The sequence below is a fragment of the Giraffa tippelskirchi genome, chromosome 10 (genome assembly GCF_054371585.1).
Source record: "Giraffa tippelskirchi isolate mGirTip1 chromosome 10, T2T-mGirTip1v1.2.pri, whole genome shotgun sequence".
Lineage (NCBI taxonomy): Eukaryota > Metazoa > Chordata > Mammalia > Artiodactyla > Giraffidae > Giraffa > Giraffa tippelskirchi.
The window spans coordinates 117,361,930-117,374,839 of NC_137284.1; the positions used below are offsets into that span (position 1 = coordinate 117,361,930).

The window sequence follows — 12,910 nt, forward strand, 5'->3', positions numbered from 1 at the left end:
GTGTTTATGGGTCCATCTATTTATAGGTTTGATTTGAGAGTTGCATCCATGTCTTTTGGTGAGAAGGGCAGGGTATTCATGCTTTGGCCTTGTTAGAGGAGCAGTGATTATGCAGAGTGCATTTGTCTCTGTCCACACTGGACTCATTTTCGTGTTCTCCTTCTAAAGATAGGGTATAGCTGATGTGGAGATGCTTCCTCCCCTACTTAGCCAGCCCTGATTATGGCCATAGTATAGTCTAATTTTTAAACATTTTTCAGTCTTCGCAACAACTCTGTGAGGTCAATATTATTATTCCCGTTTTATAGATGAACAAACAGAAGCTCAGCTAGTTTGTCTTTTCTAGGGTTCCACAGCTAGTTAAGAGGCTGAGTGGGTGTTTGGATTATGGCACTACGAGAATGTGCCTTGGGAGACAGGCACCAGGGCAAATGGAAAACTTACTAGACTAAAGCAAAGTCTAAACTCCTGCTTAGGAACATGACTTAAAGGCTGCATTGTCTCCTCATTAGAAGATGAAGTAATTGTTTTCAAATGTTCCTTCCTCTGAAATACATTTGTAGCTCCTTGACCTTCTGCAGTTACCCAAAAGAGAAACAGAACTCACCCCTTCTCTCCTGCTGCCAAAGGGATAGAAGTTCCTAGTTTATAGAATTTGCTATTTGGAAAAATCTGCAAATGAACAATAGATACTTTCACTTCACATAGACACTTTATACTGTTCTTTCGTTATGAAACTTTTTACAATCCCTATTATGGTAAGAAAATAAATCATGATTAGCTGCTTGAGAACAAAGTTGCAATCCAATAGGCATTACTGGAAGCAATAAACATTAATTAATGTTTAAATTAATAAATAAAAGTTCCCCACTAAGGACTTTATTATAGGCTTGCTATGATATAATCTTAAAATTTTTTTAAAAAAACTTCATTCAGATTTTCTTGACAAAAGAAACTTTGGAGGTTACTCAGTTTTTCTGCTATGAAAAATGAGTTTTGACCTTATTCTTTGAAAAACCTCATTTTGTTCCTGGTTACCTTTTAGTATCAGAAGTTGAGAGTATTCATTTTAAGAGTATTATTTGCCTCAAGCTCTTTAGACTTACTATGACAAATTGGAAGGAAACAAAAAATAGACAAATGTCAAAAGTTGCAATTTTTTGTTATATAAGCTCAAAACGAAGCTTTTTTTTTTAAATTTTAGGTTTAATAAAGTGTCACTGGGTTGTGGGTTATGTTATATCTTTTTTGCTATGCATTATGTATTTCCCAGAGATAGAATATGATCAAGTGTTCCCCAATCTTGGTTGATTATGGAATGTTTTATTTTACATGACATATCTCTCAAGACTAGTTTTCCTAAGAACACATTTGAAGAAAAGATTTTTGTTTAAATATGATCACTTAGCGCTCACTGTTTAAAAATTACTATGATGAAAAACCAACCAACCAATCAACAAAAGCAAACAAAACAGAAATAGACTCATAAATATAGAGAACAAGGGGGTTGTGGCCAGAGCAGATGGGGGCCAGCCAAAAGAGGAAAAGGAGGTTTAGAGATACAAACTTCCAGTTATAAAGTAAAGAAGTCATGGGAACATAGTCAATAATATTGTGATAACTTTGTACAGATGCAGATGATAACTGGGTTTACAGTGTAACCATTTTTAAATGTATATAAGTATCAAATCACTATTTTGTACACCTAAAAATAGTATGATATTGTATGTCAGTTATACTGCAATAGAAAATTACTATGATGAAATACACCAATTTTGTGTACTATTTGCTGAGTTCTGACACTCTTGTACTCCTGTGATGAAAAATAGACTATTTCCATTACCCCAGTAATTTCCTTTGTGTCCCTTTTCTGTCAGTGTCTCCCACTTCTGCAGTCCCTTTTCTGACTTTTTTCACTGTAGATTAGTTTCACCTGCTCATACAAATGGATTCATTCATCATATTCAGCTTCTTTTCCTTGTTAGCACATGCCTGAGTAGGTGGGGAAACAGTGGAAACAGTGTCAGACTTTATTTTTTTGGGCTGCAAAATCACTGCTGATGGTGATTGCAGCCATGAAATTAAAAGACGCTTACTCCTTGGAAGGAAGATTATGACCAACCTAGATAGCATATTTAAAAGCAGAGACATTACTCTGCCAACAAAGATCCATCTAGTCAAGGCTATGGTTTTTCCAGTGGTCATGTATGGATGTGAGAGTTGGACGGTGAAGAAAGCTGAGCGCCGCAGAATTGATGCTTTTGAACTGTGGTGTTGGAGAAGACTCTTGAGAGTCCCTTGGACTGCAAGAAGATCCAACCAGTCCATCCTAAAGGAGATCAGTCCTGAGTGTTCATTGGAAAGGACTGATATTGAAGCTGAAACTCCAATACTTTGGCCACCTCATGTGAAGGGTTGACTCATTGGAAAAGACCCTAATGCTGGGAAGGTTTGGAGGCAGGAGGAGAAGGGGATGACAGAGGCTGAGATGGTTGGATGACATTACCGACTCGATGGACATGGGTTTGGGTAAACTCTGGGAGTTGGTGATGAACAGGGAGGCCTGGCATGCTGCAATTCATGGGGTTGCAGAGTCGGACATGACTGAGCGACTGAACTGAACTCTATGTTGTCAAAGGCAGCAATAGTTCTTTAATTATTGAGTATGTTCTTATGTATGCATATAGCACAATTTTTCATCTCTTCTGTTGATGGGCATTTGGATTGCTTCTAGTTTGGGGCTATTATGAATATAAAAACTATGAATATTCTTGTAAAAATCTTTTTGGGGGACACATTTACATTTCTCTATCAAATACCTGGGAGTTTAATAACTGCGTCACAAGGCTATATATCTTTAACTGTATAATATTGTTCTCAAGCTTCAGCATGTACCAGAATCACCTGGAGGGCTTGGTAAACACAGATTAATGGCCTCATCTTCAGGCTATTTTTTTTTTTCAGCCACTTTATTGAGGTATAATTGAAATACAAAAGGCTGTATATATTTAATGTATAGAACTTGATGAGTTTGGAGGTAAATATACATCCTGGAGAATCCTATGGATGGAGGAATCTGTAGGCTGCAGTCCATGGGGTCACTGGGAGTCGGACACAACTGAGCGACTTCCCTTTCACTTGTCTCTTTCATGCATTGGAGAAGGAAATGGCAACCCACTCCAGTGTTCTTGCCTGGAGAATCCCAGGGACTGGGGAGCCTGGTGGGCTGCCGTCTATGGGGTCGCACAGAGTCGGACACGACTGAAGCGACTTAGCAGCAGCAGCAGCACACATCCATGAAATCACCACAACCTATGCCACAAACATATTCATCCATCCCAAAAGTTTCCTCCTATACTCTTTATTTATGGTGATGATGATAAAAACTGTTAACATAAAATCTAACCTCTTAGCAAATTTTTAGGTATACAATACAGTATTGTTAACTGTAGGCACTAAACTGTACAGTAGCTCTCCAAGACTTATTCATCTTGTATAACTAAATCTTTGTCCACTTTGACTTGTAACTCCTCATATTCCCACCTCCTAGCCCCTGACAGCCACCATTCTGATCACTGTTTCTCTGAGTTAGACTATTTTAGATTCCTCATGTAAATGGTATTATGTAGCATTTGTCCTTCTTTGTCTGGCTTATTTCACTTAACAGAATGCCCTCCTAGGTTCACCTATGTTGCTGTAAATGGCAGGATTTTCTTTTATAAGACTGATTAATATTCCATTGTGTGTATATACCATATATTCTTTATCCATTCATCCACTGATGGACATTTAGGTTACTTCTTATCTTGGCTGCTGTCAATAATGTTGCAATGAACATGGGAGTGCAGACACTTCTTTGAGATCCTGATTTAAATTCTTTGGCTATTTGCCTAGAAGTAGGATTGTTAAAATCATATGGTATTTCTATTTAAATATTTTGAGAAATATTCATAATGCTTTTCATAGTGGCTGCACAAATTTCTAGAGCTTTTGATTAAGTATGTCTTGGGTGGGTTATGAGAATTTACTTTTCCAAGTTCTCAGGTAATGCTAATGCCACTAGTCCAAGGAACACAATTTAAGAACTACTGTTAAATGAAAAATCTCTGAACCTTTTCCTGAAGTGGTTATACCGTTGTATACTCTCAGCATTATATGAGAGTTCTAATTGTTCCACATCTTCACCAACCTTTGGTGTGGCATTCTTTAGTGAAGATTAGTGGTAGAAGGGAAGGTCAAGTGGCTATTTAGATGATTTCCCATTAAAATATGATGGTAATTATAAGAGAAATATGAGAAAAATTTTGAGATAAATTAGAACTGGAATAATGCTTGAGATTTTTTTGAATTGTATTCCTTTGTGGTATGTTTATTTATATTAATAAAAATGCAATTGCCTAGATTAATGTTCTATATTTTCATTAAAAGTAATATTTATATTATAAAATTAATAATAATTATTATAATTATATAATTTCTAGATTATAATTATAATAATCATTATTGATTAAAGTAAAGTTATATAATTTATACTAATTAGGGCTAGTAGAAGTTTGATTGCCCTTCATGAAAGAAACCTGGCACATGCACTAAGTTAAATTTATTTTTGTTTCCTTTTAGAATTCCAACAAGAAAATATCACTCCACCAAAATTTATTTTGAAGTCGAGACCAAAAAGGAGTAAACGTCAGGTATGTATTCACAGGTATATGTCACAATATTTTAAAAACATTTGGCAACTGCCAGTAAGTTTAATGGAGAAGGAAATGGCAACCCACTCCAGTGTTCTTGCCTGGAGAATCCCAGGGACGGGGGAGCCCGGTGGGCTGCCATCTATGGGCTCGCACAGAGTCAGACATGACTGGCACGACTTAGCAGCAGCAGTCAATTTAATCTACATTAAGTCTGGAAGAGGTAAGACTTAGTTCAGGCATTTGCCACAGTGTGGTAAACAGCAAGGGTGACACATTCACAGGAGCAGTGGAGTTAGGGCCATATTATTTCAGAGACTCAAAAAACACTCAAGATAGTGGCGATAATATGGACATTCATCATACAGATGGATTATGGGGCCCCTGCTGTGACATCTCAGTTTGTTTCTACCATAGGCCTCTTTCCTTGCCTGAGTATATACCAACCACACCATGAAGTCTGCTTGGATGGTCCAAGTCCTTATGTTTATCCCCTTAAGAATACCCCCTTAAGAATGACTCCATCAAGTTTTAAAGCTGCAAAATGCTGTTGTCACACTTGAACCACTCTTGAGTCTAGGATATAAAATCAGAATGTCTGCTTTATGAATGTTCAATGCATACTGAACTTAGTAATAATAATACTAGCAGTTTATTGTTTACTGTACAATGCTTTAAGCCACATGAAGTGGGTACTATTATTATCCTTTCACAGGAAAAAAAAATAGATGTCTCTGAAATGTGCAAATGACTTGCCCAGAATCATGGATCTGGTAAATGGTTTATACAAAATAAAAACTCTGGTCATCAGAATTAAGATATCATCACAGTTGTGGTGGTAGTTGTTGTAGGTGTGTGTATGACATAAAAACAGGATGAGAGCAATAGGTGTCTAGTAAGACAAAGCAGCTGAAGGGACCAGGTATTTTCTTTCTAATATATGTTTAATAAGTATGAAATAAAATGTGTTTACAGACAGATTTCTAACATGAATAATAGTTGCTAAATATTTTGAGTACTCACCATGGGCAATTGTATTAACGTATTTAATCTCATAACAATTTTTTAAGGAAGGCATTATCATTATTGCTATTTTAAAGACACTGAAACATAGGATGCTTAAGAAACTAGCCCGTGGTTGCACTGGGTTACCTAGCAGTGGAGCTGGGATTCTGACCTAGAAGTCTTGTCCCTGAGACACACAGTTGAATATTACTTGTCCTTAATAAAGAAGGAAATCTTGCCATTTGCAACAACATGGATGGACCTGGAGGGCATTAAGCTGAGTGAAATAAGCCAGGCAGAGATAGACAAATATGGCATGGAAACACTTACATGGGGAATCTAAACACAAAACAAACAAACAAATAAAAACACAGAAACAGAGTAGAAACAGGGGCTAGGCAGTGGGGGAAAGGGAGAGATTGGTAAGAGGGTACAGACTTTCAGTTCGAAGATGGATCATATCTGAGGACCTGATGTGTAACATAAGTTTCCCACAGCCAAGTTACCAGGGCTTATTTATGTGCTGTTTCCTTTATTATATTGCAGCTTCGTCGATATCCTCATAATGTAGAGGAGGAAACCAAATATATTGAACTGATGATTGTGAACGATCATCTCATGGTAGGGTTTGCTGAATTTTGTGTTGTTTGAACTTGCCCATGCCTAGCATAAACCTGGTGGGTGCAGAAATATGTTTAGACGAAAGAAGCCTATAAAGTTGTAACCTGGAGAAGGTATTTATATAATCGAACACTTCTGTTACCCAGCAGCAACCTGAAAACAGGAAAACACTCTTAGGTAAAGCAACTCACAGTATTTTATGAAGTTCCAAAAATATTTCTGCTATTCATAATGTTAACTCCTTGGATTTGCTTAGTTAATATAGGGGCTAATATCTTCTCTTACTAAAATGGCAAGGTTAAAAAAAAAGGGAAACTTCCATTTTATAATTGAAAAAGTGAAGCAGCAATAATGTGACACTTTAATTTGCAATGTTTAGCTTTATCCTAATAAAATAAAAGCATTTTTTTCTGTTTTTCTTTTGCTATGCAGTAAACTATTTGGAAAGGCTTATAGACTTATTTACAAAACAGAAACAGACTCACAGACTTAGAGAAAAAATTCATGGTTATCAGAGGATAAAGATGGAAAGAGGGATAGATTGAAAGTTTGGGATTGACCTGTGCACACTGCTGTATTTAAAATATATACCCAACAAGGACCTACTGTATAGCACAGGGAACTCAATATTTTATAATAACCTAAATGAGAAAAGAATTTGAAAAATAATAAATACATGTATATGTATAACTGAATCACTTTGTTGTATACCTGAAACTAACACAACATTGTTAATCAAAATATTCTCCAATATAAAATAAAAATAGAAAAGCTTATATAGCCAATCTGTGAAGATTTTTAGGATAAAAACCTAGCCAAACTTTTTATTGAGTCAGTTTTTTTTTTAATGCCCAATTTATGGGCATGTTTTATACTCAATTCATGGGCATATTATAATCATCCTGGTTACATTCAGTGCACATCAGTGAGTTATAATTGTTTCATGTAACCAGAGTTTTAAACTAAATATATTCAGTGATGCACTTTGTTGAATTTTACTTAATTTCAGGTACATATACATTTTAATTTACTTTGAATTATTTGGGAGAAAATGTGTTATTTATTTAAATATGATTAAGCTAATAGAGATTTTAATTAACAATAATAATTATTATTATTGAGTGCTTCTTCCTTGTTTATGGTAGAACTGAGTTTTGTATTTCTACCAATTTAATTTTGTGAATGTTATTTCTCCTGAGATTTTTACAGGATAAGCTGTAAAAACACATATTTTGGACATTTTAGGATCATAAATTCAAATGTCTGTAAGCATCTATAGGCAGAGAGTTTGAAGTGAGCCAGATATAAAACAATAGAGAAGGGTCAGGTCTATGGCAAAAGAGAAGTCACATGGTCTGTCTGTCTAATAGGAGTGACTGCTTTTCAGCCCTTGCCAGTTATTACCATGTGTGGATACTGATTTTAAATGAAGCCAGAAACCAGATTTTACACGATATATCTTGATTTTTAAAACAGCCTTGAGGTCAAACCAAAGATATATGTTGTTCACATCAAGCCGTAAGTCACCTCTTTGTGACCATTAGAGCTTTCTTCTCTTTACTGAGTAAATCTTGTGGAACTTTTCATACTTTCAGCATTATTCACATTCACTTTTTCTGGCTTTCACCCTACTTTTATTTGTATGTCTTGCAATTCATTGATAACTTTCATATATGTTCTCATTTTGAATAATAATCTTGTGACAAAATAATAAACTTTTGAAATGGATGCAATGGGTATTTTTTATTTTATCTCAAAGATCTGTGAGGCCTCAAACTTTAGGAGCCTTGCCACAGACGTTGTAGCATCTAAAGAGATAGGTGTCAACTCTTGAATTTTTTTGCAGAAAACTTTAAAGGCCTTTTAGTTACACCGTGTTTCCTCTGCTGAGATGAGCATTTGTTGATGACCTTGAAGTCCTTCACTTGTTTTCTTTTGCTTTCAGTTTAAAAAGCATCGGCTTTCAGTGGTGCTTACCAATACATACGCGAAATCTGTGGTGAACATGGCAGATTTAGTAAGTATGAACCCAATCCAAAATTGCCACAGAGGAATTTTATCTCCTAATTGCTAACAAATTGGATAATATTCTTATATTTTCACTGCCCTAAATTGCACTTTAGCCAAAGTGTCCTGTAAATCCTTGGTAACTTTGTCATGAACTTTATTTGACTTTGATCTCTGACTGGGAAGATGATAAAAGGAAGAGATCAGAGATACACCTTTATGGCTGAATTTTTTTTTTCCTGTATTTTTCACGCTGGGAAAGAAAAGGATGAGTCCTAGTCCCTAACAAAGATATTCACAGCGTATTTCTAGCAATGACAAAACAGCTGTGCGTTTTCAAAAGAGTGCCTGGTGCTGTGGGAATTATGCAAATAAGTAATTCTACTGTACCTACTTTCCAAATTTCCCTGACAAGTCTATGCCAGTACCTTCCCCATGAGTTTAATTAGGGCCTGTCAGAGTGTACAGAAATCATCTCCTCGGAGAATGTTCCATTTTTTACTAGGGAAACTCAAGAAAGCTTGAATCTTACAGGGTGCCAGAAAATGGACTCTAGGGGGACCTTGAGTAAGGGTGCAAATATCTGTCAAAAAGGGGTATTTTATGTCTAATTAGTACTCTTTTCTTTGGGTGTCACTTGGTAAACAGTTGGATTCTTATTACTCAAGGGAAACGTGTAAGTTAGAAAAACAATTAACTCCCTTAAAAATAGTGGAGTTTCTCACATTTCACTAAAACTACAGGATTTTCCATAAAAGGAGCTTTGTAGGCCTGTTCATAAATCATTTGATATTTTTTCCATGTGTATAGCTGGTGTGTTCATTTTGTTAATATACTAGATATATAAAGACCAACTTAAGACAAGGATAGTATTGGTTGCCATGGAAACCTGGGCAGCTGACAACAAGTTCGCCATATCTGAAAATCCACTGATCACCCTACGTGAGTTTATGAAATACAGGAGGGATTTTATCAAAGAGAAAAGTGATGCAGTTCACCTTTTTTCGTACGTAACTTTTATAATGATTTATTACTTTTCTTTGTTCCATGTTGAATACTCTTATTACTTGTGATGAGATGTACTGTTTGTACTGCATAATGCAATTAGGATTTGATGTAGCAGATATATTTGAAAGAAGTTTTAAAGCACAGATTGTTTGAAATTGTCACGAATATTCAAAAGGTTTAATTTTGAGTTATTTTATTATTGCATGTATATTTCATTTTTCAAGAGCTCTAATCAGAGCATTTACTGAGTGAAAGTACCATTAATTCTCATGAGTTCTCATATTCTTAACAACAGAATAATTATATTCTTTAAATTGCTGTCTTTTAAATGCTAATTTTCTCTTTGTTTTGGTCTAAGAGAGAGCTTAGTATCTCTAGGGTATATTTTATATTTTACTTTTTCTTACTCTTATGGTTTGTTCTAGTGGGTAACATGTATATTTAATATAAAATCATCTAAAGCCAGAGCTGTTGAAGAAAGTTATAAATGGAAGCAAAAGTGTGGTTTTGAGGTAGCTTTTTAAATTGTAAACAATTTCAAGTTTACAGAAAAGTTGCAAGAACACTACACTACAAGGAAATTCCATATGCCCTTTACCCAGATTCATCAATTGCTCTTAGTTTACTTCATTTGTTTTATAATTTTCTTCTTTTTATCCTTCTTTCTTCCTTCCCTCTATCCATCTCTCTATCAGTGTGTGTGTGTGTGTGTGTTTTCCCTGAACCATTTGAGAGTAAGTTGGAGACATTTACTTATTGGGCCTTTACTACTAAATACTTGTGTATATTCCCTAAGAATAAAGCCATTCTCTTATATAACCACAGTAGACTCTCAAAACCAGGAACGTTAACCTCAGTACAAGGTTTTTATCTAACCCACTGTCTGAATTCAGATTTCACTGATTGTTTCAATACTATTTTATAGCGTGCTACTCCTTCCCCTTGTCCACATCTAACATCCAATCCAGGGTAACACATCACATTTAATCATCATGTCTCTTTGGTTTCCTTTAATCTGTAATATTTCCTCAGCCTTTCTTTGTCTCATTTGAAGTTAACATTTTTGAAGAGTTTAGACAAGTTATTTTATAGAATGTTCCTCATTGTGAGAATGCCTGATGTTTTCTCATTGTGAGATCCAAGTTATATGCATTTTTGACAGAAATACCACATACATGTAACTCATGTCAGAGATTCTTTTTCAAGAGGTATAGTTCTATTTAAGATATTTGTTAATTGCAATGGAAAGCATTCCTCAGAAACTTTTTCTTTTGGTTATGTGTGTGAACAATTTTCATATTCTTCCCTTACCTCCAGAATATATAGTATAGTAATGTATGTGTATTGAGAAAATAAACGTGGTGAATTAATGATGAGAGGTGCTATGATATTTGAGCTGTGAGCAGTAAGCCTTTTTCATTTCCTTTTCTAAAAGGGGAAGTCAATTTGAGAGTAGCCGGAGCGGGGCAGCTTATATTGGTGGGATTTGCTCGTTGCTGAAAGGAGGAGGCGTGAATGAAGTAGGTGTGAACATCTGTACAATACAAAGTGGTATGATGGCTGGCGATGTTTTCCTAATATTTAGGGGACAATTTCTCAGTATTCCATATACTCCAGATATTGTTATTTTATTAACAGCCAACCTGGTTACTGCAAATGACCCAAGGACAGAATAGGAAAATAATGGAAGATAATATTGGATAATTCTGTTCATATTCTACTCAGAATAATTTCCAGGCTTAGCAATATGCAGATTATATAGAGAAAATCTTTACCTTTCTTGAAAATAAAACCCTATTTATCACTTTGACTGATTTTCCAGAGAATTGAGAAATTCCTGAAACATTGGAGTACTACTTAGGTGAAAATTTTCTTCCTCAATGTTTGGCAAAGTTTTGGAGGAAAAAAATAGACTAGGTTTTCCAAAGGGTGACTTCTGCCCCTTGAGCACTAAACCCGATGGAAGTTATCTAAAAGAAAAATACCCGAATTTTGAGAGGCTACATATTGAAAAGAAATATGCCTAGGTGTTTTCAAGTTTATTTTGACTGAACATCATCACCACCACCTCTAAACTCATATTGTTTGTTTTCTGAAGCAAAGTTCTATTTAATTTGGGGAATTTAGAAGTGCTAGTGGACAAACAAAGATGAGCAAGTTCAAAATAAATTATTTTTATTTTCTATTAACTGGATGACTGGCTTAATTGTATACAAGTATAAAGCTTTTCAGAAATGTCACTGGTGAAATTTGGACTCAAAAATTAGATTTAAGTTTCCAAATCTGGAAGTTGATGATTCTCTGGTTTCTTCTCTATAAGACTTAGTCAAACATGGAATTATTTCTTACTACCTCTTCCTTAATGCTTAGTAGTTCAGCACTAGCTATTATGTATTAACCTCTGCTAAATAAAATGCTTAGAAGTTTTTTTCAGTTATATTGTGACATGTTCCCTGGTTCATCTTAAATAAAAAATAATTTGCACTTATAAGTATTTTATTTTTGTTTTTCAGTTTGGAAAAACAGACTTAATGGCAGTTACACTTGCCCAGTCATTAGCCCATAATATTGGTATTATCTCAGACAAAAGAAAGTTGGCAAGTGGTAAGTTTAAGTACATGTGTGGTTTAGTTATATTTAAAAGAGACTATCTGTAAAATATTTTGCTGAATGAAATTCTTTAACTCAGTTGCTTAATCAAAAGCTTTTGAGTGATAGTATAAAGATAGCCTGGGCACAAAATGTTTTTTTCCAAAAGTAACACAAATGTTAATCTTTGCATCACACATGAAATTTCCTCCATGTATAATAAACATTAAAGCCAGGTGATGTTAAACTATGAATTTAAAGGACATAAGTTCAGTTTGGTAATTTTGAATGGTCTCGGCATAGAGGTTTAAGGTGTATGTTTTATTATCGTTTATGTAAAACATCTCTTAGTATTGCTACAGAGGTAGAATTTGCCTGCAGAATCAGATCTGATAAAGGGCTTAGTAAAATATGGGCCTAGTAAAATATGCTAGGTTTAGCATCTATGATGAATATATAGTCCCAGTAGGTAAAGTTACTTTACCAGGAATGATCAAACACTATATATTTGGAATAAGTTGACTATAATTGTATTTATTATTTTAGCAACAAATACCATAAATATGATTGTTTATATTAATTACAACTGTTACCATTTATGGGCTTCCCTTGTGGCTTAGTGCTAAAAAACCTGCCTGCCAATACAGGAGACTTGGGTTTGATCCCTGGGTATGAAAGATCCCCTGGAGAAGGAAATGGCAACCCACTCTAGTATTCTTGCCTGGGAAATTCCATGGACAGAGGAGCCTGGTGGGTTGCAGTACATGAGGTCGCAAAAGAGTCAGACACAACTTGCAACTAAAGAACAACATCAAAAATTACCATTTATGAAGTGCCCACTCCATAAAAGACAGTTGAATGCCAGAATTATCTGCATCTAGATGCTCATTTAATCCTCAAGATGATCCTGCAAGATATTCATTTTCAGCTGATAATGAAGATCCATAAAGTGTCTGGATCTTAAAAGGGTAATGTCTCCAAGATTACAC

At 35.1% G+C, this 12,910-nt stretch overlaps 1 protein-coding gene across 24 annotated transcripts in view; it reads left to right on the top strand.

Annotated features, from left to right (window-relative positions):
- Positions 1-12,910, top strand: part of ADAM22 (ADAM metallopeptidase domain 22) — a 266,992-nt gene that overhangs the window by 175,500 nt on the left and 78,582 nt on the right. For all 24 annotated transcript variants that reach the window (XR_014066643.1, XR_014066641.1, XR_014066644.1 and 21 more), the window contains 6 exons: positions 4,621-4,691; positions 6,243-6,317; positions 8,263-8,334; positions 9,164-9,330; positions 10,768-10,852; positions 11,846-11,936. Coding sequence is in view for 17 of the 24 variants with exons in the window: in XM_081533901.1 (XP_081390027.1) it covers positions 4,621-4,691; positions 6,243-6,317; positions 8,263-8,334; positions 9,164-9,330; positions 10,768-10,852; positions 11,846-11,936 (561 nt within the window). In the remaining 7 variants the exon portion in view is untranslated. The remainder of the gene's footprint in view (positions 1-4,620; positions 4,692-6,242; positions 6,318-8,262; positions 8,335-9,163; positions 9,331-10,767; positions 10,853-11,845; positions 11,937-12,910) is intronic.